Source organism: Pseudorasbora parva, chromosome 4 (assembly GCF_024679245.1).
Source record: "Pseudorasbora parva isolate DD20220531a chromosome 4, ASM2467924v1, whole genome shotgun sequence".
NCBI lineage: Eukaryota > Metazoa > Chordata > Actinopteri > Cypriniformes > Gobionidae > Pseudorasbora > Pseudorasbora parva.
In genome coordinates this window covers 1420725-1448705 of record NC_090175.1, presented here as the reverse complement: position 1 = coordinate 1448705, position 27981 = coordinate 1420725, and the positions used below count along the sequence as shown (strand labels likewise).

The window sequence follows — 27981 nt, the reverse complement described above, 5'->3', positions numbered from 1 at the left end:
GATAAAACAACTATTCATTACCATAATATTTTTTCCCTACTATGGTAGTGAATGGTTGCTTTATCTACTTGGTTACACACATTCTTCACTATATCTTCTTTTGTGTTCAACAGGAGAAACTCATTCAGGTTTGGGACAACCTGAGGGTGAGTAAATGATGACAATTTTCATTTTTGGGTGAACTATCCCTTTAAATAGTAGAGCAGATGGGTGTTAGTTTTTGTTGAGGTATCCAAAATGCTGAAATTATACCTCTGTTGGAGTTGAGACGTTGGTACACAATTAATGTTTTCTTAATCAGAAGTCAAAGACACAAATCCGTGCATAAAATCCACCAGTAAGACTTTAATTAAATAAAAACAATATTTACACAAATCATTCACAGTTAGAAATCAGTCTCTTCGTGTACTGCTCTGAGAAACACACTGAGTGATTGACAGCTCATTTAACTAATCAGGACGATGGATAGATCCTGCTTGTGGCTCAGCTTTCAGAGGACTCCAGCATCTTCTCTGCATCCTTTAGCACCACCAGACCTCCATTAGCTGGTTCACCGCCTAAGTCCCGAGCCCTGCGAGCCTGAGACACAGAGCCAACAAAACACTGGGCTGCAAATCACCGTCAATTAATGTTAACTTAAAGGGTTCATTTACCCAAAAATGAAAATTCTATCATTAATTACTTACGCTAAAATCGCTGGACAGCCGTCAGACCTCGGCTCATCTTCACACACAGATGAAGATATTAGTGTTGAAATCCGATGGCTCTGAAAGGCCTTCATTGACACCAATGTCATTTCCTCTCTCAAGACCCATAAAGGCACTAAAGACGTTGTTACAAAGCCCATCTCACTACAGCGGCTCTACAATCATTTATGAAGAGGCCAGAATAGAGTTAGTGCGCAAAAACACTAAATAACGACTTATATAGTGATGGCCGATTTCAGAACAAAGCTTCGAACCGTTATGAGTCAGTGAATCGATTCATGATTCGGATCACCAGAGTCACGTGATTTATGCAGTTTGACTCACGATCCGAATCATGAATCGATTCACTGACTCATAACGGTTCGAAGCTTTGTTTTGAAATCGGCCATCACTATATAAGTCGTTATATAGGGGCTTTTTGAGCCCAAAAACTATTCATCAATGATTGTAGAGCCGCTGTAGTGAGATGGGCTTTGTAACGACGTCTTTAGTGCCTTTATGGGTCTTGAGAGAGGAAATGACATTGGTGTCAATGAAGGCCTTTCTGAGCCATCGGATTTCAACACTAATATCTTCATCTGTGTGTGAAGATGAGCGGAGGTCTGACGGCTGGCCAACCACAGGAAGAATTAATCACACAATTTACATTTTTGGGTGAACTAACCCTTTAAGAAGACCTCACACCCAAGCAGACCCGAGCGGACGTAAAAGAAAGGCAACAGAAGATCTGAGAGATATCAATCAATCAATCCCAGAATGCTTCAGAAATGGGAAACATCCTTCTGCTTCAAGAAGCACCTTTATTAATCAAACTCATTTACGTACAATATGATCAGACATCATCAGTAGATGGAGTGAGTGAGTGAGAACGGACACACGGATACTTTAACCTCACAATCAGAACGCAAGACCAAGATATATATCCGTGTGTGCGTCTCATTGGTCGACTACAAATAGAAAATTCAATCAGAAACACACAACTGAAGCTCATGAAACCGCAAGTCCAGCTCATAATTCACAAGACGTTTCAGTAACCCTTCACACACTGACATGAACTAACAATAAACAGCGAGCATTTACTAATACATTAAGAGTTATTTACACTAGTCAGTGCACTGTGAGCTATAATATATTGCTCATTGTTAGTTCACCTCATTGTAGATCGTTACTGATCATATACAGTGAAGCCCGTTTTTTTAGGACCATTGAAATGATTTGCATTTTCTTTATGCAAAATGTGACACGTCCTCGACACGCTTCATGAGACTTCAGTACAGATCATAACAGAAACGAAACTCGTAAAATACAACCGAAAAAAGAGTTTAAAAACCAGGGACATTTTAAATGTCGTTTGAATATTAATGCAGGGAAATACATTCTGGTTGGTTAGTACAGCATGTGCTCGTAACTCGATTAAAACCACCTGTGTGTGTGTGTGGGCATGTTTTTGTGACATATGAGGACTCAAATGTGTATAATGCCATGGGTATGGCACAGGTATTACAGGAGAGGGTGAAATATGAGGACATTACCCATGGCCCCACTTTACAAAAGGCTTATAAATCACACAGGAGGAGTTTTTATGAGAAAGTAAAAATGCAGAATGTGTGTGTGTGTGTGTGGGGGGGGGGGGGGGGGGGACTATGTTAATGGGACAAAACGTCCCCACAAAAATGGCAATATTCAAAATCCTTGTCCTTGTAGGGGACATTTTTGGGTCTCCATGAGGAAAACATCGTATAAATCATACTAAGTGATGTTTGTGTTTAGGGGCAGGAGTAGGGACAAACGTGTGTGTGTGTGTGTGTGTGTGTGTGTGTGTGTGTGTGTGTGTGTGTTTGGCTGGTGCTCGCGTGCAATGTTTTATGCACGAGCCACACTGGCACATGTGCAAATGTTTACATGATTAGCACACACACGCCCACAGCAGTGAGCACTGCACATCTGTTAACCAGAAAAACAACATTACAAAGACTTTCACAAATGTGTACGTCATTCACACACACACACACACACACACAGTTTCTTTAGTGAGTAGATAAAAACCGTGATGAAAAAGCCCAAGCAGCAGCTCAGTAACTGCGACACATGTCAAAAGTGTGACCCACATGATCCCCCGAGCGTTAGTGTGACGTTTACGGAGAATCAGCCGGTTAAGATGTTAGCGATTGAGTGATTAGCATCTGATCGAGATTAGCTGTGAGGATTTAAAAGCAAGCAAATCTACATACGACCCACGACTCCTGCAGCACACGCCGTCTCCGCTGCGCACAACACACAAGAGAAGAGCCGTTAGAAACACACACACACACACTCACACACACACACACACACACACACACACACACTCACTCTTCAGGTCTAACATGAGCACGGACTGGCGTGTTTCTAGTTCGCAGGCATGCGAGGTTTAGTTCGTTATGCGTATGTCACTCAGGCTAGTTCATGTTAGTTAGCTTCTCTATTGGCGGTAAAGGTCATGCTAGCGGTTAATGAAGAAGGTTCTGTTCAAATAGTGAAGTTTAGCTAAAAATGCTACTTTACAAGGACATACACACAAACACGTTCAATAGCAACACTACGACACCTTTAGATATTTCACTGCAAAATATTATTTCATGACTCAGTCATTTGTTCTCGTTTAATTTGACAAAGATCTAAATGTTCTTAAATCCACATTTATGGAAGAAGCAAAAATGTCTTTGATATAAGATTACGTTTTGGGGGTCAGAAATGTAAACCGCTTTTGTCTTTGAAATAAGTTTATTTTTCAGACCCTACTGGCACATATTTATGGAAGATTGATTCTGCCACGGAATAGAAAAGTAATAAAAAGGTAATTCTGACATTTTGGATCCTGGAATTAAGATTTTTTTTTCCTACGACTTTCTCACACAACTGACTTTTTTTTCGCAATTCAGACTTTATATCTCAATTCAGGCTTTATATCACAATTCAGGCTTTATATGTCAAATCTGACTTCATATCGCAATTCAGACTTTACATCTCAATTAAGTAGCCAAGAAATCTAGACGCCCCCTAGCGGCAGCAAATCTAATCCGCCGCGAGTGTCGACTAGCAACTCTCAATACCCTTCTGAGCTGTAATCGCCAAACTCTGGGCGGGCCAATCACATCGTGTGTAGAGTCGGTGGGCGGGGCCATAATGACGACGGCCGAGTTGCGTTTGCGTGCTTCTAGTAAACACAGAAACTGGCGAACGGCGGTCTGTCGAATCAGCTTTGACCGCGACTCTGGAAGACTTGAGTTGAGCTTTTCTCTGAGAAAAGAACAAAGAACGGCACTGAAGTCATTCTGAAGAAGGGAAGATGTGTTCGAGTTTAGCCGAGCGGATACGGCGAATGTTTAATCTGTCAGCTCCGCTTCACCTTCGTTGCTCTGGTTGGTGTAGCGCTATCCTATCGCGTGCAGAGGGAGTTTGACAGACAGCCGTTTATCCGCCGCTCAGATTGAGCCGTCAATGGGGAGTTTCCAGACCAAACATCTGGATGTGGCTCCGGCTTGTCAGGCTAGCAATTAAGACTTTATATCTCAAGTCAGATTTGATATAGCAATGCAGGCTTTATAACTCAAATCTGACTTTATATCTCACAATTCTGACATTTTGCAAGAAAAACGTCAGAATTACCTTTATGTTTTTTATTTTATTCTGTGGCATAAACAATCTCCCATAGTAACAAACTCACTTCATTTTTTTTTTTAAAATTCTCGGATTTAATATCCTTGGTATTGTTGCTTCTCTATTAAATGCATCTTGATTTAAAAATGATTAGATGTTTGTGCTGGAAAACAAGACTGCAGAAGAACCTTGTTTTGCCGTGTTTATAGCATAAGTGTAATTCCGTCTTGCAGATGAAAGCATGTCTGTGGGCGCGGGACGTGGTGCTAAAGCGGGCGCTTGAGCGGCGGTTTGACGCTGGCGTTGTGATTGCTGTGGCTCCCGTCGCTGTCAGAGACTACCTCTTGCTCCAGGGTGTTGAAGCGGACGCCCGAATGCTCGCCGGTCTGCTGGGACTTCCGGCACGGGTAGCAGAGGATGCGTTTGAAGGTGTCCCGCATGTCCTTGTCCCGGTAGGAGTAGATGATGGGGTTCATGAAGGAGTTGCATTCGGCCATCACCAGGAAGAACTTCTCGTACGTGAGGACATCGCAGGAGTCGCAGAGACCATCCAGCAGAAGCAGAACCAGGCCCGGCGTCCAACACACCACGAAACAACCTGCCAGAAGAGCACAAGAGCATTGAACACATACTCTGAAAACAAATAGTCACGTGCAGAATAAATGTTTAGGATTTCTGGAAAATCATTTGGAAAATTTTGCATGTAAAAATCACAACGCGGGGTCAGCGCATGCTGAGGGTCACAGTGCGCAGAAGTCACCAGCTCCAGACCTCCAGACTTCTGTGGCCTTCAGATGAGCTCAAGAACAGCGGAGAGAGCTTCATGGAATGGGTTTCATCAACAAGAGCAATGCAAAGCGTGGGATGCAGTGGAGTAAAGCAGCCGCCACTGGACTCTAGAGCAGTGAGACGTGTTCTCTGAGCGACCAATCACGCTTCAGTCTCACAATCCCATGGACGAGTCTGGGCTCTGAATGCTTCACCAAGACATTTTGGACAATTTCATGCTCCCAACTTTGTGGGATCAGTTTGTGGACGGCCCCTTCCTGTCCCAGCATGACTGCGCTCCAGTGCACAAAGCGTCGCTCCATAAAGACATGGATGAGGAGTTTGGTGTGGAGGAACTGGACTGGCCTGCACAGAGTCCTGAGCTCAACCCGATAGAACAGCTTTGGGATGAATTAGAGCGGAGACTGAGAGCCAGGCCTTCTCGTCCAACATCAGTGCCTGACCTCACAAATGAGCTTCTAGAAGAATGGGCAAAAATCCCCATAAACACACTCCTAAACCTTGAGGAAAGCCTTCCCAGAAGAGCTGGAGCTGTTAGAGAGGGTGGGCCGACTCCAGATTAAACCCCACGGGTTAACAATGGGACGGCATTAAAGCTCATGTGCATGTAGAGGCAGGAGTCACAACACTTTTGGCAATATTGTGTATTTGTTATAACGAGGTTATGAATACATAATTGTTAATGAATAAGACCCAGTATATCTACAGAGCTCCTAAAGGGAAGAAAATAAATATGAGATGCGAGGAAAGAAATATTTGGTTTACCATCAAAGAACACGAAAGTTTTGCAAGCGAAGATTTTTCCTACCCCACCCAAATATTTCTGCATTTCAGTTGGATGACTTTTTTATTTCTGTGATGCAAATCTGAACTAGTGTCATATTTGATTACATTTGCATCATTGATTCTGTTATTTTCCCGTGTTTACTGTGAAGCTGCTTTGAAACAATCTGTACTAAATAAAGCGCAGCCGAAATAAAACCGACATGACATCAGAGAAAGGTTGTTATAGTGAAACAAACTGAACTTCTTTCTCTTCCGCATTATTGTTGTGAACCTAAAGATGATCAGGCCTTTTCTGTTCTTTAAATGTGCTTTATACCTAAATACTGTTGAGTCAGCACTGCGGTTAAGATATCAGTTGGCCTTCAACAACAGCATTTAGATGCTAACGCAACACTTCCTTTAGTCTAGTGGTCTCAGATGTGCGTTCAGGAAACGTCTTAAGAGTGTGTGTGTGTGTGTGTGTGTGTGTGTGTGTGTGTGTGTGTATTTATGGGACGCATCCAAGACTTCACGAAGCTTGATTTTCCAGGAAGTTTGGCAGAATGTGTGTGTCAACATTCCCTGTAAGTGAGCGCGAGCAGGCGTGACGTGCAATTATAGTCAGAACATGCACGTACTCGCCCTCTCCCTCTTTCTCTCTCTCTGGGAGGGTGAAGAGACATGGCAGAAAGGAGACGGAGATAGTGAAAACATGCAGGTCCGGTTAGACGAGCCTGGACAGGCTTCCTCCCCCAGATCCCCAGTGTGTTTGTGAGTGTCGGCTGGGCTGCTGTGTTATTCTCCAGAACACATTCAGACCAAATCGATGGAGCCAATCGCTTCGGGGCTGTTCACGCTAACTAAAGTCTAACTAAAACATGATGAAACTACTGATAACGCCTTCAGAGGTGCTGCTGGATTGACAAAACAAACCCTATCTGAGTCTGAAATAATGTGACGGTATAAACCCCCTGGGCAGAGTTTCCAGCCTGAGACCTTCAAGACTCGAGGCCTGTTCACAACTATATACATAGTGCATCCTGGGGCCATGTGTTCCCCAGGTAAGCCACACACACACACCCAGCCATCCACGTGATGTAGAAGAACACGTGATTCCTCAGACCAGGCCACCTTCTTCCATTTCTCCGTGGTCCAGTTCTGATGCTCACGTGCCACTGTTGGTGCTTTCGGCGGGGTCAGGGGTCAGAGGCCCCCCTGACTGGTCCATACGCCTCAAACTGAGCTGCTCTGTGTATTCTGACAGCTTTCTATCAGAACCAGCATTAACTTCTGGAGCAGTTTGAGCTCCAGTAGCTCGTCTGTTTGATCGGACCCCACGGGCCAGCCTTCGCTCCCCACGTGCATCAATGAGCCTTGGCCGCCCATGACCCTGTGGCCGGTTCTCCACTGGTCCTTCCTTGGAGCACTTTTGATAGATACTGACCACTGCAGACCGGGAACAGCCCACAAGAGCTGCAGTTTTGGAGATGCTCTGACCCAGTCGTCTAGCCGTCACAATCTGGCCAAACTCGCTCAAATCCTAACTATAAACCATAACTATATACAGGGTTCCCACACCTTGTTTAACTTCAAATTCAAGGACTTAATGTGGGACACATTTCAAGTGAGAGCAAGGTTACATTGTGTTACCTGGTAAAATACATTGTTACAGATGTCATGTTTCAAACAACTATGCAAAAAAAGCTTTTTTTTGCTCATGTAACAAGATGTTGTAAGAAATATGAATAAGCTTTTAAGTTTTTCTTGCCTCATGGGTTTGCCTTAGTTTGCAAAAGATTATCACAAATGTTTATTAAACACAATATACTGTGCAGTCATTGACTGAACATACAGTATTTGGGTTTTTTTAAGCACTGGAAACATTGAGTACCATTGTAGTACAAACCCGATTCCAAAAAAGTTGGGACACTACAAATTGTGAATAAAAACAGAATGCAATGATGTGAAAGTTTCAAATTTCAATATTTTATTCAGAATACAGCATAGATATCAAATGTTCAAACCTGTATAATAAAAAAATTATAATTTTAGGGGGAAAATAAGTTGATTTTAAATTTCCTGGCATCAACACATCTTTAAAAAAAAGTTGTGCCGTGGCCGTGTTTCCCCCTCTGTGTCATCCCCTCTTCTGTTTATATCAGTCTGCAAACGTCTGGGGACTGAGGAGACGAGCTGCTCAAGTTTAGGAATAGGAATGTTGTCCCATTCTTGTCTAATGCAGGCTTCTAGCTGCTCATCTGTCTTAGGTCTTCTTTATCGCATCTTCCTCTTTATGATGCGCCAAATGTTTTCTAATGGTGAAAGATCTGGACTGCAGGCTGGCCATTTCAGTGCCGGATCCTTCTTCTACACAGCCAAGATGTTCTAACTGACCCTTATGCACAGAGATTGTTCCAGATTCTCTGAATCTTTGGATGATAATATGCACTATAGATGATGATAACTTTAAACTCTTTACAATTTTTCTCTGAGAAACTCCTTTCTGATATCGCTCCGCTATTGTTCGCCGCAGCATTGGGGGAATTGGTGATCCTCTGCCCATCTTGACTTCTGAGAGACACTGCCACTCTGAGAGGCTCTTTTTATACCCAATCGTTTTGCCAGTTGACCTAAGGAGTTGCAAATTGGTCCTCCAGCTGTTCCTTATATGCACGTTTAACTTATCCAGCCTCTTACCTGTCCCAACCTTTTTGGAATGTGTAGCTCTCATCAAATCCAAAATGAGCCAATATGTGGCATGACATTTCAAAATGTCTCACTTTTTCAACATTTGATATGTTATCTATATTCTATTGTGAATAAAATATAAGTTTATCAGATTGTTAAATTATTGCATTCCTTTTCATAAAAATTTGTACAGTGTATTTTTGGTACTTTTTGTACCAACTTTTTTGGAAATGGGTTTAAAGTTTAGTGTGAAACACTTAACAAATGCGTGTAACAAAAGTAAATCAAGCAGGCTAGCATGCACACGTCACACATTAGGACACGCAAGTCAGAAACAAGAATTACTCTTACCCAATATTAAGAAGACTGTCTTCATGAGGTTGAACACCGTCTCTTTATGTTTAACCTGCGAGGTGTGCTGGCTCATCCGGTGGTTCTTGTGTCGGACGTAGATGAAGATGCGTGTGTAGACAGCCACCATGACCATGAAGATCAGCAGGTTCAACACAGCCCAGAATATCAGGTAACTGCGGCTGTAGAGCGGTGCCATTGTGGAGCACTTACTGATGTTGCACACGCAGCTCCATCCCATAGTGGGTATCAGACCCATCACTATGGCGATGAGCCAAATGCCAATGATGAGCAGCACAACTCTGTGGTTTGTCATTTTACTGTGCAGCTGCATGGTGAAGATGGTCTGGTGTCGCTCCAATGCGATGGCCATTAGATTAATCACAGATGCGGTCAGACTGGTGTCGATCAAACCCTGAGACACACGCAAAGGAAGATGGTTACACATACGCCCACGTGAAGACATTCATCAAAATTCCATCACCAAACTAATGAAGAACCTCAGAAATATCATAAGAAGAACTCAATAGTTGTGCTCCATTTAACATGCTTTACACAATGCACTTATACTACAACAATAATTATAATGATATCTATAACTATATTGATTACTATAATGAGAACACAGATCATTACAATAATCTAGCCTTGCTGTCATGAAAGCTTGAACTAACTGTTCTGCATTTGTCGTAGAGAGCATATGACGTAATTTAAAATGGAAAAGGGTGGTTTAAGATGCTAGAAATGTGGTTTTCTAATGAAAGATTGGCATCAAAGATCACACCCAGGCTCCTCACTGACGACGAGGGCTTGACAGAGCAGTCATCAAGTGTTAGACAGTATTCTCGGTTACTACTTGTGGAGCTTTTCTGTCCAATAATTAAACATTCTGTTTCTTCTGTCATCCATTCGAGATTGGCCTGTAATTGACTAAGGGTGTACTCACACTAGGCACGGTTGCCATGAACCGGGCCCGAGTACGATAGCCCCCCTCCCCACTCCCCCTCTGGCCTGCACTCACATAGGAGGGTTTCAGCATTCGTGCCGGAGCACGCTTACGTCATTATGGTGCGACGGTTTCGGGATAAACAGGAAGAGCGGTGCTCTCTGAGTCTGAACACAATGTCCATTGTTTTGCTTTCTTTGTGGATAGTTTTGTGGCGTTTGGTCCACGGTGGTCCACAGCCCTCTCACAGCCTGTTGTTAAACAGATGTGTCGCCTTAGTGGCGCGAAAATGTTCACGTAATCGTGCTGCTCGTATGAGGAGGTTTGCAAGGTACCAGCTGAAGTGCAGCAAGGACTTTGCAGCTTTGATTACGGACTCCAGCACGGTTAGCGCTCACACTGCATGCGAACCGCGCCCGAGTCCAACTGAACCGTGCTCTGGCCCACCTCTTCCAAGCGGGCCAGGGCCGGCTAATCGATCTGCGCCCGGGCACGGTTCGGAGCACTCACACTAGTCAAGCAAACTGTGCTTTGGTGGTCAAACGCACTCGGGCACGGTTCAAACTGGCTAGTTTGAGTACACCCTAATACTCTAGGATCAAGATTTTTTTATAAATGGCTTGATAATACCCAGCTTAAAAGTTTTCAATACATAGCCTAATGTCAAGGATAATATAATGATATTAAGAAGAGGAACTATGACCTCTGACAGCATCTCTTTTAATAGCCTAGTCATTATAGGGTCAAGCACACATGACTTAGATGATTTAACAGCTTTAGACATTTTTTCAATCTTGCAAGTAAAGAAGTTCATAAAGTCATTACTGCTGTGCTGTTTACAAACGTCAGAAGTTGAAGCTTTATTTTTTTGTTAATTTAGCCACTGTATCAAATAAATACTTAGGATTGTGTTTGTTTTCTTCTAAAAGAGTTGAGAAATAAGCAGATCTAGCAGTTAAATCTAATCTAGCAGTTCTATATGCCATCATGCTCTCTTTCCACAAATTGCGAAAAACCTCCAGTTTTGTTTTCTTCCAGCTGCGCTCCATTTTTCTGGCTGCTGTTTTAAGGGCCCGAGTCTGCTCGTTGTACCACGGCGTTGGATTATTTGCTTTAATCTTCTTTAAGCGCCGGGGAGCAACTATGTCTAAAGTGCTAGTAAGGAGAGAGTCAATAGTTTCTGTTGCAGCATCAAGTTCATCTTGGCTATCTGTAATGCTGAGGAGATGGAACTGATGAGGAAGATTATGTACAAAGCAATCTTTAGTCGCAGCGGTTATCGTCCTGCCATATTTGAAGCGAGGGGATGGCTTTGCAGCCTTAGGTAAATTAAGTATACATGATATTAGGTAATGATCTGAGATGTCATCGCTCTGCTGCAGAATTTTAACAGTATCAACATTTATTCCATGTGACATTATTAGATCTAAAGTATGATTAAGGCGATGAGTGGGTCCCGATACGTGTTGTCTAACTCCAATAGAGTTTAGAATGTCTCTAAATGCCAATCCCAATGCGTCTTTTTCATTGTCTACGTGGATATTAAAATCCCCAACAATTAGTACTTTATCTACAGCTAATACTAACTCCGATACAAAACCAGCAAATTCTTTGATAAAGTCTGTATTGTGCCCTGGTGGCCTGTAGACAGTAGCCAACACAAATGTCAAACGGGATTTATCATTTACACTACACAGCGTTACATAAAGCACCAAAACTTCAAAGGAATTATATTTGAAACTAGACTTCTGAGTAATACTGAAGATATCATTGTAAATTACAGCAACTCCTCCCTCTTTGCCTACACTATGAACTGAAGTGTATGAGGTTTAAACAACATTGGACTCTTCAAATTCCCTTCTCTTCTTCTACGTTATTAATTGCTTTGACAGTTGAGTGCATGAAGCGGCCAACATAATACTTTGTTTTTTTGGTTGATTAAGTGCATCAATCCGGGTTTTTGAAGTGCACTTTTTCTTCAGTGTGAATGCACTACTCACACTAAAAAGGCTTCTAGAGCACAGGTGTGAGGAATGGGACACACCCATTATCAGATCTCCCTACACCTGACATGTGATGGAGCTGTTTGTGCACATCACACTTCAACATCCTCATCATGACTATGGGTCAGGGGGGTATTATTGTCTGTTTTACACCAAGCACCTGAGTTTCCACAAATTCTCAGTTTTCCGTTTTAATCACTTTCTTGAATTTATGATTCTTTTGAACCAATCTTTAAAAATATAATCAAATCAAAATACAACAGTTCCTTTACAAATTACCAATTCCATTCAACAATTATAAACGCTTTCGCCTGCACAGTCAGACAACTGAATCTCGGAGCGGTTTCTATTGCTCATGGTTTCTCCATTCAGCACCAACATTACTCATTAAACACCAATCCCAGACACACCCAAACCACAGCCTTACCTGTCGGACAAACCACTGATATACAGTGAGCTTGGCTGTCCAGGGGCCGGTGTGGAACATCAGGTACAAGTAGGAGATGCCGGCGAACAGATCCGCGGCCGCCAGGTTTCCCAGCAGGTAATATATGGGGTAATGAAACCTGCGGTTCATGAAGATGGCCATCATGACCAGGATGTTGGTTAAGATCACAAAAACACAAACGAGCAGTCCTAGGGAAACCACCACAATGTCTTTCGACCGCCATGTTTCGCTGATGTTCTTCTTGCTTTGGTCGTAAAAGAACTTCACAGACTCATTGCTGTAGCAAACCGTCGCAGCGGACACCGACTGGACCGTCGAAGACATTGGAGCAGGTGATTGGCTGGGATCTGACAGGTGGGAGTGAATTTCAGGGAGCCTTCGAGTGTCAGAAGTCAATCATGAAGACATGGAGCACTGAACCTTCGGTCTGAAGAATCGGATCTACTGTGAAAGAGAAAAAATACAAGGAGTGAATATAGGATATACCTGTGACATTTTCATAAATAAACACGTTAACCATTTCATGCATCGTGGTCACTACAGTGGACAGCTGTTCAAAAAGCATTTTCTTGCATATGCATGGGTTTTGCTGGCATGGTTGAACAGTGAACTCTGTGCATCATCCTATTAATTGACACCAAGTCGTTTGTGGTTTTTTCCCCCCCTTCAAATCAAGATGGCCAAAGGGCAATCAGAAATGCCAAGTTGCTCCAGAATATCCGTCTAACCTTCTATCATAGGAGACTCTTGCAGGTATAAAAAATGTTGTAGCATCAAGTAATACCTAATAAGTCATATCACAGTTACCTTTTCCAAGTATTGATTTTAGAGTGGGAGAAAAATCAGATCAATTATCTGTCCACCATAGTGGACATCATGCATCAATAGATATATTTTAGCTACAATTCATACTATTACTTTTTATAAAATACTTAATCTGCAGAAACTTTGACTGCAAATAAAAGTAGTTGTTTTATTAAACACAATGTTACTTGTAATGCATCACTTTACTCATTTCATCAAAAAGTAATCTGATTACATAATGCTCGTTACTTGTAATGCATCACTTTACTCGTTTCATCAAAAGATAATCTGATTACATAATGCTATGATTGCTAGGTTTCTCAGAGGAGAGCTGTGGTATAAATGTGCCCATCTGGAACATAATCATAATCAGGAACATCAGCTAATGAAGGTAAATCGTACATCCACAGATTGATATCTGATGGAAAAACACTGATATCTCTGTTCTGATATCAAAGATACACAAAGTACAACTTGTGTGAAGTTCAGCTGCGTTTGAAATATTTCACATCTATATTTTTTGTATATATTTTATTTTAAGTTTTCACATGTTTATATAAATTGTATTGATTGGTTTGTTAAATGCACACAATATTGCCATGTTATTATTATGTTTAATACAGTATCTCTTTCATTTAAACCATAAACACATGCTGTCCACTCGTGGATATCTGAAAAATGTATTTTTACTTATGTATTATTTAAATCTGCATTAATTAAAGACACCTTTGAGCCCGATTCTCATGATCATAATGTTGAGTTATTGCCATTGATGAGTCTCAGTATGATTTATTTTTACACTATTATTTAAATCAGCATTGAAGATAATAATAATAAAATTTTAATTTAAAAATAGACCTTAATCTTTTTCTTCACATAATGAGAATGAGATATTCTTTGTATTTAAAGATGAACACGGTTTTATGATGGTGAAATTATTTTCATGACAAATAAACACATTTGTGAGTCATATTACCATAAAGCACTACAAGATACATCTATACTTGAAACCAAACAAAGACCAATATCTTTATTTTACATTACAGAAATGAGAATTATCTTTAAATGCCATGTACTCTAAAATTTGATTAACTTTCTATTTGACTTTTACATTTCACAGAATCTCAAAACTGCCCACATCCAGAGCAGCATACCATAAATACATTTTCGCAATAAATTTACCACAAAACCCCACTAGAGATCATCCGCCCATCCACACTCTCATCACCAGAGTAACCTGACCGGACGCTGCACAAAACCAGAAAAACATTTCCCACAGAGATGGACAGAGCGCGGCCCGACTGCGCCTCAACCAATCACAGGCTCCGCTTCAGCTCAAACGCTTGCTGATTGGACGCTGTGCCTGTCAATCATGTGCCCGAGCAGAAGGTTTCCAGTAACTCACCGTTATCATCTCACAAACCTCAGATTCAACCCACACAAGGACAATCATCCTCCTCTCATTGGGCACAAACTGATGCCAGGATACACACTTCACAGAGAAAACTGAAAAAATCTGATTTTATTGTGCAGAAGTCTCAAACACATCCTGGACATTAAAGCACAAACACAAGCGTTAACTTAGAGATGATATGTCACAACCGTACACATATCTATAAAACATATCTTCCAAAAGGGGGAAGTACCTTTCCTGCGATGCCGCAGAAGAACCATGTTTGGCTCCATTCCCTGAATAATAAACCTTAGTGTGAACTGCAAAACATGCTCTTCTTACTCAGTATTTTTGTCTTGTTTCTAGACCAAATATCTAAAAATTCTTACATTAAGAAACATTTACTAGACAAGCAAAAGTAATTGTCTTGTTTTGGGGAAAAATAACTCAAAATTAAGAGAGTTTTTGCTTAAAATAAGCAAAATAATCTGCCAATGGGGTGAGAAAAATAATCTTAATTCAAACAGAAAGCAATTAGTTGTAAACAGTTAGTTGACATGTAGTTGCAAAGTTACTTATAGTTAGTAGAATGTTGAAGTGTTACCAGCGTTGGTTCACTGTCCCGCTCATTACTGTATAATTATGCCACTTTGGCATAGGGATCATTTGAATATCCAGCTTCAGTGTCATGAATAATCTAGCCTGGACGGCAGCCGAACTCAGCCCTGCCCACATTTGAGCTTGGGTTCGGTCTGGATTTGATCCATAGAGAAATAATTATAATACAAAAACTGACCAATGAGATCGCCAGGGCGGGCTTTAGCCGATGACGGACAGATGATCAACAGAAACTGACCAATGAGATCGCCAGGACGGGCTTTAGCCGATGACGGACAGATGATCAACAGAAACTGACCAATGAGATCATCAGGGCGGGCTTTAGCCGATGATGGACAGATGATCAACAGAAACTGACCAATGAGATCATCAGGGTGGGCTTTAGCCGATGATGGACAGATGATCAACAGAAACTGACCAATGAGATCATCAGGGTGGGCTTTAGCCGATGATGGACAGATGATCAACAGAAACTGACCAATGAGATCATCAGGGCGGGCTTTAGCCGATGACGGACAGATGATCAACAGAAACTGACCAATGAGATCATCAGGGCGGGCTTTAGCCGATGACGGAGAGATGATCAACAGAAACTGACCAATGAGATCATCAGGGCGGGCTTTAGCCGATGACGGACAGATGATCAACAGAAACTGACCAATGAGATCATCAGGGCGGGCTTTAGACGATGACGGACAGATGATCAACAGAAACTGACCAATGAGATCATCAGGGCGGGCTTTAGCCGATGATGGACAGATGATCAACAGAAACTGACCAATGAGATCATCAGGGCGGGCTTTAGCCGATGACGGACAGATGATCAACAGAAACTGACCAATGAGATCATCAGGGTGGGCTTTAGCCGATGACGGACAGATGATCAACAGAAACTGACCAATGAGATCATCAGGGCGGGCTTTAGCCGATGACGGACAGATGATCAACAGAAACTGACCAATGAGATCATCAGGGCGGGCTTTAGCCGATGACGGACAGATGATCAACAGAAACTGACCAATGAGATCATCAGGGCGGGCTTTAGCCGATGACGGACAGATGATCAACAGTAACTGACCAATGAGATCATCAGGGTGGGCTTTAGCCGATGATGGACAGATGATCAACAGAAACTGACCAATGAGATCATCTGGACGGGCTTTAGCCGATGACGGACAGATGATCAACAGAAACTGACCAATGAGATCATCAGGGCGGGCTTTAGCCGATGACGGACAGATGATCAACAGAAACTGACCAATGAGATCATCAGGGCGGGCTTTAGCCGATGACGGACAGATGATCAACAGAAACTGACCAATGAGATCATCAGGGCGGGCTTTAGCCGATGACGGACAGATGATCAACAGAAACTGACCAATGAGATCATCAGGGCGGGCTTTAGCCGATGACGGACAGATGATCAACAGAAACTGACCAATGAGATCATCAGGGCGGGCTTTAGCCGATGACGGACAGATGATCAACAGAAACTGACCAATGAGATCATCAGGGCGGGCTTTAGCCGATGACGGACAGATGATCAACAGAAACTGACCAATGAGATCATCAGGGCGGGCTTTAGACGATGACGGACAGATGATCAACAGAAACTGACCAATGAGATCATCAGGGCGGGCTTTAGACGATGACGGACAGATGATCAACAGAAACTGACCAATGAGATCATCAGGACGGGCTTTAGCCGATGACGGACAGATGATCGACAGAAACTGACCAATGAGATCATCAGGGCGGGCTTTAGCCGATGACGGACAGATGATCAACAGAAACTGACCAATGAGATCATCAGGGCGGGCTTTAGCCGATGATGGACAGATGATCAACAGAAACTGACCAATGAGATCATCAGGGCGGGCTTTAGCCGATGACGGACAGATGATCAACAGAAACTGACCAATGAGATCATCAGGGCGGGCTTTAGCCGATGACGGAGAGATGATCAACAGAAACTGACCAATGAGATCATCAGGGCGGGCTTTAGCCGATGACGGACAGATGATCAACAGAAACTGACCAATGAGATCATCAGGGCGGGCTTTAGCCAATGATGGACAGATGATCAACAGAAACTGACCAATGAGATCATCAGGGCGGGCTTTAGCCAATGATGGACAGATGATCAACAGAAACTGACCAATGAGATCATCAGGGCGGGCTTTAGCCAATGATGGACAGATGATCAACAGAAACTGACCAATGAGATCATCTTATTTCTGATTCCGTCTCGTTTCCTTTCCAAACAGAAATAAGATTATTTCTCTCACCCAATTGGCAGATCATTTTGCTTGTTTTAATCAAAAACTCACTTCATTTTTATTTGATTTTCAACAAAACTAGATAAAATATCTTATGTCATTTTACTGATCTAGTAAATTAATCTTGATTTAAGAATTGTAATATATTTAGACTGGAAACTGTTAGATATTTAGACTAACAGGACAAAATGACTGAGTAAGAAGAGTGGCTTGATTAAGTGGTGGAAATAACGGACGATGGACACAGCACAGTGACAAAACAGATATTTACAGCTACACACACACACAAACACACACACACACACATGTAATCAACCACAAGTGTAGCGTGTAAACTGAAAACACCTCAGTAACACCCATCAGTTTAAATAAGTCTGTGTGGTTTGGGTTTCAGAGATGCTTAGAGAAGAGTTCACACGTCCCCATACTTAGATATTAGTCCCATTTCATTTCTTGTGTTTTTTTTCCAATTTACAAATTGAAGCCTATATCAGAATATATCAAAAATAGCCCGCATCAGTTTAAATACTTCATTTAGTTTTATATTTTTATATTATAGGCTGTTATTTAATCATATTATATTGTAAGCCTAATGAAGAACTGATCTTAGGAAAAAAGAAACCTGATATAGAAAATCTCGGAAATTCATAAACAATAAACTGACATTTACGTTTGCTGGTTTAATGCTGCCGGTCGCCAATAAAAGCAATCTCAGTGTAACTGCTTACCTTTTTCATATATTATATTACTATAATAAAGTTAACTGTTTGGGGGCAGTTAAAAGCATTGTAAAAAAAAAAACTAAGGTCAAATTAAAATGTGCTTAATTTGACTTCTGAATTACCCGTTTTATTCATTTATACATATATACACATATATATATATATATAACAGGTAATTCATAATATATATATATATATATTAGGGCTGTCAATTGATTTAAAAATGTAATCCCGATTAATCGCATAATTATTATGAAATTAAGCAGTCGCCATTTATCTTATTAAACACGTTCATTTTGTCATAATTTGCTATAACTAAAGTAAACATTACACAAAACTGTATTTTCTGCAAGTCTCAAAGATCATTGGAGACTCCAAACGGAAACCAAATATAAGAAGTCCATATAATTCTATAATATAATAAATTCAAATTTGTACACACCGAAGCACCTGTGTCATGGACCTTAAACAAAGAAGCTTTACAGAATTCATCATAGTGTATAGTATGTGTAGAGAGCAACAACAAGATTGTTTTCATTTTAGGCCCTGTCCACACGAACACGGGTATTTTCAAAACCGCAGCTTTTTCTACGCGGTTTGGCTGTTCGTCCACACGCAAACGCTGTATCCGGTTACTCAAACCGGACTTTTTTGAAAACTCCGGCCAGGGTGAAGATTTTTAGAAACTCCGGTTACAGCGTTGTCGTGCAGATGGTGAAACCGGAGATTTCGTTTTTTTAAATTGAAGTGCGCGCCGTTCTCTCCTTTGTTTGACGTCAGATTTTCCACATCTCCTTATGACTTCCTTATGGCATCCCTCAGTCAGTGCAATGTGCATCGGTGCAGTGAATGGGACCCATGTGGAAATCAGGCAGCCAATCATAGCGTAGTTTTGCGTTCTCATGTGGACAGATTTTTTTTTTAAAACCGCGCTTGTGTGGACGCGATTGTTTTTTAAAACGGAGGAGGAAAAACTCCGGTAATAAAAATACCCGTGTACGTGTGGACTAGGCCTTAGACATGTTATGTAAAATGGACATTTAAAGGTCCACTGAAGAGCCTTGAAACGCGCCGCATTATTCGATGTGTTGACGTGATTTCCCCTGAAACAGCTCCAGCTGTTAGCAGCTCCTCCCCTTTTTTGAATCAGCCAATAGCGTTTCGTTAATATACAGTTTGATTAGAGCGCAAAGAGTAGACCTTTCTCTGTTTGGTGAAGCCAGTGTCCTCTAACCGTTTATCATCATAATCTCCTCCATATCGCTCTGAAATGCAGCATTGTGTGCAGAATTCAAATGGGTCGATATGTTTGTTGTCTGTGCCGACTAACTTTAGACCAGAGCCGTTGGTGTGTGTGTGTGTGTGTGTTTGTGCACATGATCCGCGGTGCGCTCTAGTATCTGTAGTCTAACTTTAGACCAGAGCCGTTGGTGTGTGTGTGTGTGTGTGTGTGTGTGTGTGTGTGTGTGTGTGTTTGTGCGTGTGTGTGTGCATATGATCTGCGCTGCGCTCTAGTATCTGTAGTCTAACTTTAGACCAGAGCCGTTGTGTGTGTGTGTGTGTGTGTGTGCGTGTGTGTGTGCATATGATCTGCGCTGTGCTCTCGTGTCTGTAGTCTAACTTTAGACCAGAGCCGTTGTGTGTGTGTGTGTGTGTGTGTGTGTGTGCGTGTGTGTGTGCATATGATCTGCGCTGTGCTCTCGTGTCTGTAGTCTAGATTTAGACCAGAGCCGTTGGTGTGTGTGTGTGTGTGTGTGTGTGTGTGTGTGTGTGTGTGTGTGTGTGTGTGTGTGCGCTGCTGCGGTGTGTGAAAGTAATGTGAAAGCAGACTTCATTCGCCTCAAATGAAAGCATATTTACACTGAATCGTTTCCTATCACATATATAGTGTGCTCTGTGCCTTATGTAGAAATGAGTAAATGTGTGTTAACTGACCGATTACAGCTTCAGCAGTGTAGGGGGCGGGGCTTTAGATTCTAGAGCGCATTCTGACTGGACAGAAGATTTGATGAGGAAGTGAAGTCTGCGATGATGTCACCAAAATCTGTGATTCGTTTTAACAGAAGTGGGAGACTGTAAGTTTTGAACGCTTATATCTCCTAAATGCAAATTTTGTCATAGTTTTGGAACACACCAGCTTATTCATCACTTTAAGGCTAAGACAGACACACTAAAAGCTAAAAAACTTACATTTTGATTTCAGTGGACCTTTAAATGTAGAGCTCTCAAGCTGCGATACTGAGCAGAACCACACGGAGACACCAAAAGAGCTCCTAAATCAACCGCTTTGACTGCAAAAACCTACGATTACTAAAGACAACACGCCGCTCCCTCCGCTGCACGCATGCTCAGTATATATCGCTGCGCTCATCATCATCATCATCAGCTCTCTCTTAAAGCCTTGCTTATACTCGACGCGTCCGTATGAGCGCGAGAGTGCGTGCGGCGAAAATGACGTCAACGCGGTTTGTTCTCATGTCACAAATAATAATATCAAGCCAAGGTTTACTGAGTTTTACACGATTCTTTAGTAGTGGGGGTTTTGGTGAAATGTAGGCTACTAAAATAAATATCATCACCTGTGCACATTAGCCCACTTCTTCTCGACGCTTTTTCCTGATGGTTTATAGAACAATTACTCCGAGTCGCCCTCTGTCGTTTCAAAGAATAGCACAACGGCGAGCGCGGCGAGTATAAACGCCTCGTCCGTTTGGAGAGGAGCGCGCGCAGTCAGCGGAGACAGGCGGAAGTCTAAACAAGGGTTAACAGTAGGTTAAGTCAGTGTACTGTTAACTGAATAACTGTGGGATGCTGGTTTATTTCGAGTCAGAGAGAGAGAGACACGTCAAAAAGTGAATCACTTTAGAAATGTGTGGATTAGCGGTTAGACACAAACTGGTTGGAACGGTTCAGTCCGATTTGGTGAACTGATTCACTAAAAAGAACCGGTTCAAACGAACGATTCGTTCGTGAACCGGTCATCACTAACGTTCAGGCATGACAAATCAAACATTATCCTTCCTTAGTGTGTGTGGAAACAACGTGAATGTAGGCTACTGAATAAGTGCTGCGTGAGATTGCGCGCACACGATCTCCGTGCATCAAGCCTGCAATCTCCCTCTCATTTACTGAAGCTTTCGCGCCTCCATCGCCCCCCGGTGGCCGGTCCCAGTATAGCCGCCTCTGTGTTTTCTAATGGACGCGAGGCGAACTAAACAATAAAATTACACTTCAAAATGTTTTCCCCAAAGTTAGTTTATGTCACTGAAGGCAGTTATCATCACGATGATTTCATTTCAGGTGTTCGTTTTTAAAATAAGTTTAGTTTGAGTTAGTTATCTGATGCTATAAAAACAGGAGTGTGTGACGTCATGATTGACAGCTGAGACTGACGGCTTCTCTGAGTGAAGTTGTCACTGAGGCACTAACGGACTTTTTTCGAAATTTTTGGGAGCAGATTGTGAGCTTTAGCTTCAATTTCTACATTTCCATAACTGTTTATTTCACACCAACATTATTAATTGTTCTGCATCTGCGAGAGTGTGGGCGGGCTTTTGATATCGCGACTGTACTTCCTGCTCTACTTCCTGCGCAACTCCGGTCCCGAAATCGCTACTGCGCAGACTCGGTCCCAAGATGTCCGCGCCGTGCAAGGCCGCCTAAAAGCTTCAAATCTGCCAAGCGGAAACGGATGATGTCGAGTCGTCCATATTTTTTTACGGTCTATGCTGTGCATCAACAGATTCTCTCGCGCTTACTGTACGACACCATGTAGAATACGACAGAGCTCATGTTTTAAAGCAAAGCCAATATTGGAATGAACAAATCACTAAAACGCGCTGAGAGTCTCTATTCTCTCTGGCGTATCAGCCTGGCCTTACATTAGTACTGTTTGGATGAATTAGACTACTGGATCACTGAACACTTTAGTGAGTTTATGCTTAAACTCACAAACAGAATCAGATTAAATAATAAGAATGGAGATTTCCTCCTACCAGGGTTACACGTGCAGATGCTCAGTGGGATTGATAAACTCACGGTTTCTATGATCGACTGCGTGATGCAAATTACTTTAATTTTGCAGCTTCACGTACTTCTGTAATTTATTTGTGTTAATTGCGTTAAATTATTTTAACGCTTTAACGACTTAATCTGATGCATTAACGAGTTAACGTTGACAGCCCTAATATATATATATAAAACTAAGATGCATCAAGGGTTAAATCAAATAGAAATGGCACATTAAAGTTCAAAGTTATAACTGCATAATGAAAACACGTTGTGTGCGTGCGTGTTACAGATCTGGTATAAAGAATAAAAGATGACACAAGGACATAAATTAGAGGCAACATTGCCCTGAACCAACTACGCCAGTGCTCGACCTTGAGACGGTTGTTGAGGTTGTTCATGGTCAAACGCCGCTCAACTGGAGCTCAGATGTTTTTCAGACAGTATAAAGATTAAACAGTTGTAGATTGTGTTCTGTAAAACAATGAGCCTCGATTGTCAGAAAATCTCAAGCAAGTTTGGAGGAAGTTTCATCATAAACCATAAAAACAAAGTGGAACATTCTTCTACAGTCGAAAAGAGAACAACTGAGAATCAGCAGAGATATCACTCCCGTGTGTGTGTGTGTGTGTGTGTGTGTGTGTGTGTGTGTGTGTTTGGAACTTAAACCTGTTATTACAAAACGAGACACACCCTTCAGCAGTCTGTCGCTTTCTCTCTGTGAACTTGAAGCCATTTTACACTGCAGAATATGTGAAGGTACTAGTGATAGTTTCCGGCTGTCTCTCTCACACACACACACACACACACACACACACACACACACACACAGGAACTAACGTACACAGCTGAACCCACAAACACTTCAGAAAAGAAAAACGCCTGCAAACTGAAACTCGATACAGGAACGACGAGCCCCAGTGTTTTATCACACACATAAACCAGTCACTTGAGTTAACATCCGTTATAAAAGCTCTGACATTATTCTTTCATTCAGGAGAACTGCCTTTCATTTCCAAGTACTCATGTTTTTATTGATATTATTTTAGTATTTTACATTGTTCTTCAAAATGTGGTGAGTCTTTCATTTACTCATTAATAATAAACGAAAGAGCATATTAAACACTATCAAACAAAAGCCCCACTTAAATATATTTATGCTGAATTTCTAGTCAAAAGTATGTCTATAAACTATAATTAACAGTGAAAAATGACCCATTTTTATTGGTTACTGTAACAAATGCACATTATTTATGCACATATCATTATAATTAACATGGAAACAGTCCATAAAATAATTATTTAATGAAGAAATATGTTCAAAATTCTTGATTTATCCATGCACATCATTATTTATGCACATATTACTATAATAACCCCTGACAATTCTTATTTTTATGGGATGTTGCAATGTAAACTGATTTTAAAGCAAGACACTACAGGTAAATAGTAGAAAAGAGAGTAGAAAATGTAAATAATTATGAGATTTACTATTCTGCGCACTGAGTTTTGCAGAGAAATGTTTGTCTCGCGTACAAGAAAGTATTTAAAGCGAACGAAAAACAATTTTGCCTTTAAAATAAGCATATTTGGATGTGCGCAGACGTTATATTTCACATGTGCAACGTCTCATTTGCTTGCTCAAAACAACTCAACATTACAATATGACATAATTCCAGCCAATCAGAAATGAGACTGCTAAATTCTGATAGGCTGGCTTAACAACCTCTCACAAGACTCGCTACAGCGGACATGGAAATATACGTGGTGTAAATATACATGGAAAATCAAATTTAGCACTGTTATAATGTCTTTGACATTCATTTCCAAGTTTAAATGTCTACCATTTGACCAACACATGCACATAAGTATCTTATTTTTCTAAATTAATATAAAGGGAAGATGTATAAAAAGTATGCATGTCATATATGTATATACTCAGAATGACACAAATACATTGGATGGTTTTGCATAGACTATGCATTGTCACAAGACTATACTGTACAATACTTTAAAATATAGACTGAAGTACTAACTTTACATACTATTTAGGTAGGATAGTATGCAGATTGAAATGCAGGCTTGTTCTTCCTCACTGCAAAAAATACCTAGTTATGTTGGTAACAATTAACCATATGCAGATATAACAGTAAACGAAAATCGTAGGTGTCTAAACCACAAAGTAGTGTCTGGGTTTAAACCCAAGATCTTCACGTAATGTTATATTTGTATGCATGTAATGATTATCCACATCATTTTTATATATATTTATTTATTTTATTTTATTTATTTATTTTTGCAATGAGGAAGAACAAGCCTGCATTCCATTGTGCACAATATACATCCTAAATAGTATGTAAAATTAGTAATCCAGTCTTTTTAGCACCTTCAAATTATTTTTTCAAAGAACATCTGTCATGAATGTGTTTTTTTTTGGGGGGGGTAAATAAATTCAAGGATATGAAGTATATTTATTATTATTTTACTGTTTTAACATTGCATTTCTATGTTTATTTGATGGCTTTTGTTTTTAAATATTCAGAGGCTGTTTTTGTTCACATTTATTAATTAATATAGACAAAAAGTCTGTCCATTTTTATTTCTGAAAATGTGTAACATCAGAGACCCTAAATAACTTTAAACGACAGCAGAATAGTAAGCCCATACCTAATAGGCCAGTGGATTTATCATATTACATTAAATTCAACCATTTTGTCTTAAGTTTTTTTTAATGTCATGTTTAAATATGCAAATTATATTATTTAATGAAGAAATGTGTTCAAATTTGTTGTTTGATCTTGTTGACACAGAGTTAAAGCTTTTAACAAAATTAGATTTGGGATTTCTCTCTTTATCACTCCATAAATCAGAAAAAAACTGTGAACAGACAGGAAAAAAATGCATTTTCACCATGTTTTAGTTAAAGTGTTGTAAAAATCCATCTGAATGTTATATAAATAAACCCCTTGCAAGAAACCTTCAGAATATAGATGGGAATAAAACTGTAAGTTTTGGTGAATATAACTGCTGCTGAAGCGGAGAAGCAACTCTTTAGAGACAGCGACCATTTTAAAAAATAATGGATTGTAACTGAAATATACTGATGCAAAACGACAAAGTGCAATAAAATAAACTCTAAGACATATTTTGGGTGTTTTCTTTCCACTAGTCTTGAAGCAAAATGGCCCAAAATCTTAAATTTGACCAGTGTATTCAAAAAACAACAAACAAAAAAACAATGGTGGCTTCTTGAGTAAGTCACCATTTTGTTGTTGTTACCTACCAAAATTAATAAAAAGCTCGTAATTTTAATAATTTTATTGATTTTAAATATGAATGTGCTTGGGAATCGAATGTGTTATGATCTGCTCTTATCAGCCATTGTGTGTGTGTGTGTGTATATGTGTGTGTGTGTGTGTGTGTCGCATATTTCAAGTATACACATAGCCTACATATCCACACATTATTTAAAACCTGAGTTATTACTCAAAAAAACTTACTTAAAAGTTTGATCATTCTAGGATCCGGGTCATAAATCTGCAACACAAAGACTGAAGCCCCTTGAGGCAAGCGCTAAACTCAGCTCGTTTCTCAGCGTAAAACACCGGGTGAAAGTGCGCGGTACTCACGGGCTCCTCACGGGCTCCTCACGGGCTCCTCACGGGCTCCGGTTCTCCGCCGGTTCTGATCTGCTCAATCCGGTCCGTTCGGCTCGAGTCTCATGTCTCGGTTCGGCTCGTGCCCTCAACAGCCGCGATAATGCGCGCGCTCGCTGCTGCCGTTGCCTGCCTGTGCACGCGCACTCTCACCTGTGCGCTGTTGGGGGGAGGGGGGAGGAGGTTAGGTGAGGGCGGGGCCACACGCCCCTGAGGACGCAGCTGATTGGATGATGCGGACGTTTGCAAATATTTCTGTGTCGTGCTGAAGTGATTCATTATGGCATGCTAAAGAGTGTGTGTGTGTGTGTCATACGGAGCTGTTTACTATCATCTGGTACAGATTTGGGGAGGCTGCTGAAATATCACCCCCCCCCCACACACACACACACACACACACTCACTCTCACACACACACAAACGCACGAGCGCGCGTTGTTCTTGGATCTTTGAGCCTTTCTGCCCATGAGAAATGATGTCATTCACTCCGAATGTCAGACACACACACACACACACACACACACACACACACACACACTATCCTAAAAAAACAAGAATCGCCACACACGCGCGCATATTCAAAACCCTTCAAGATCCTAATCAATGTAATGAGACAAGTGCACACCTCTCTCTCTCTCACACTCATACACACACACAATCATTTACATAAACCGTGTTTGAGGACTTTTAGACTGGTCTCACTCGTTAAAAAGGCTTATACATCGGCCAATAAAACATGTTTTTATTTCAATCTTCTGCACGTTTCTGGGATGGGGAGGTTAGGGGATAGAAAATATCATTATACAATCAATGGAAGTCTACTGATATAGTGTAATATAGTATAGTGAAACAAACGTGTGTTTGTGTGTGTGTGTCCTGCTCCCCCTGCTGCTGTACACCGTCATTACCTGCTGTTGTTTTTATTGGTGATATTTTATGTATGTCTAAAGTTGAACTTTCCTGTTCTTCTGCGGTCCAGAACGGCATGAGTGAGCGTTTCCTACAACAGCTGGTCGTATAAGAAGAATATCATCAAAAAGTTGATTTATTTCACTAATTCCGTTCAAAAAGTGAACCTTGTATATTATATTCATTCATTATTACACACAGACTGATATATTTTTTTATTAATTGGGTTACTTGAACCATTGCAGTGTAAATGGAGCCACAGTTCCCAACAATTTGAATAATAGGATTAAACCGTTTCACTATATTGGCAGTCATTTCTGCTAAATATTAACACAATATGTACATCCGCTATTATGTGGAGATAAAGAAGAGACAACGTTATGTTTGGGTCACGACAATACATCAAGATTTTACAGCAGTGAGTATTGTAGCCAATCACAGGCATTTCTGTTGAATATAATATCCAGGCAGTTGCTAAGGTGTTCTGGGTGGTTGCTAGGGTGTTGAGTTGTTGCCAAGATGTTCTGTGGGGTTGCTAGGGTGTTTCTAAGCAGTTGCTAAAGTGTTTTGGGTGGTTGCTAGGGTGTTGAGTTGTTGCCAAGATGTTCTGTGGGGTTGCTAGGGTGTTTCTAAGCAGTTGCCAAAGTGTTTTGGGTGGTTGCTAGGCTGTTTCTAAGCAGTTGCTAAAGTGTTTTGGGTGGTTGCTAGGCTGTTTCTAAGCAGTTGCTAAAGTGTTTTGGGTGGTTGCTAGGCTGTTTCTAAGCAGTTGCTAAAGTGTTTTGGGTGGTTGCTAGGCTATTTCTAAGCAGTTGCTAAAGTGTTCGCTAGTGTTTCTAGGCAGGGGTGTTATGGGTGGTTGTTAGGGTGTCTCTAAGTAGTTGCCAAGGTGTTATTGAAGAAATTTTAATAATTTATGTTTGACTTTACACAGAAGCCAACATCTGTCTCTGCTATACAAAGAAACCTCTTGGCATGGGGGCGCAGGACACCTAGTTTGGACTCTCCCGGGCCTTAGGTGTCGCTGATTAAATCACACACAGCCACTGTCACATTGTTTTAGATCTTCACACACGCAAAAGTCAAACCTACATCATTCCCTCATTAAATGTATGCCAACCACACCTCACATTCTCATGCACGGTCGCAACACCTCCCCGTCACCGCTTGAGACCTTGACACAAACACTGATGGGGAAGACGGGGGGGGGGGGGGGGGGGGGGGGCTTTGGTGTTTCTAGGGAGCTGCTAAGTTGTTCT

General features: G+C 41.2%; 2 protein-coding genes across 8 annotated transcripts in view; both read right to left on the bottom strand.

The window, feature by feature from the left end:
• LOC137072620 (lysophosphatidic acid receptor 1-A-like) overlaps positions 1 to 25883 on the bottom strand; it is a 50396-nt gene extending 24513 nt beyond the window's left edge. Inside the window, exon 1 of one of the 2 annotated variants that reach the window (XM_067440484.1) lies at positions 25812 to 25883. The gene's annotated coding sequence lies outside the window, so the exon portion shown is untranslated. Of the gene's footprint in view, positions 1 to 25660; positions 25731 to 25811 lie in introns of those variants that run through there. The other variant, XM_067440485.1, reaches the window with a different exon arrangement.
• Positions 326 to 25952, bottom strand: LOC137072619 (lysophosphatidic acid receptor 2-like). Of its 6 annotated transcripts, none has more exons than XM_067440478.1 (6): positions 25812 to 25952; positions 12316 to 12780; positions 8940 to 9354; positions 4688 to 4944; positions 2939 to 2971; positions 326 to 579 (listed from the first exon to the last, which is right to left on the bottom strand). In XM_067440478.1, exons 2-6 carry the CDS (start codon positions 12658 to 12660, stop codon positions 484 to 486), a joined length of 1146 nt encoding a protein of 381 aa, XP_067296579.1. In that variant the 5' UTR covers positions 12661 to 12780; positions 25812 to 25952; the 3' UTR covers positions 326 to 483. The 6 variants fall into 6 exon arrangements, with proteins under 6 accessions (XP_067296579.1, XP_067296578.1, XP_067296582.1 ...); XM_067440477.1 differs by having other exon boundaries at positions 25790 to 25929; XM_067440481.1 differs by having other exon boundaries at positions 12316 to 12777; positions 25812 to 25927.
• Between the last annotated feature and the right edge of the window lie 2029 nt (positions 25953 to 27981).

Bases quoted from the DNA above. Each gene is read 5' to 3' on its own strand.
- LOC137072619 (XM_067440478.1), bottom strand. From the start codon at position 12,660: ATGTCTTCGACGGTCCAGTCGGTGTCCGCTGCGACGGTTTGCTACAGC. The intron at 2,972-4,687 runs GTAGTCTCTGAC...TGTTGTGCGCAG, and splicing joins TCAACACCCTGGAGCAAGAG to CGGAGACGGCGTGTGCTGCA. The intron at 580-2,938 runs GTATGTAGATTT...TCTGTGTCTCAG, and splicing joins TGCTGCAGGAGTCGTGGGTC to GCTCGCAGGGCTCGGGACTT.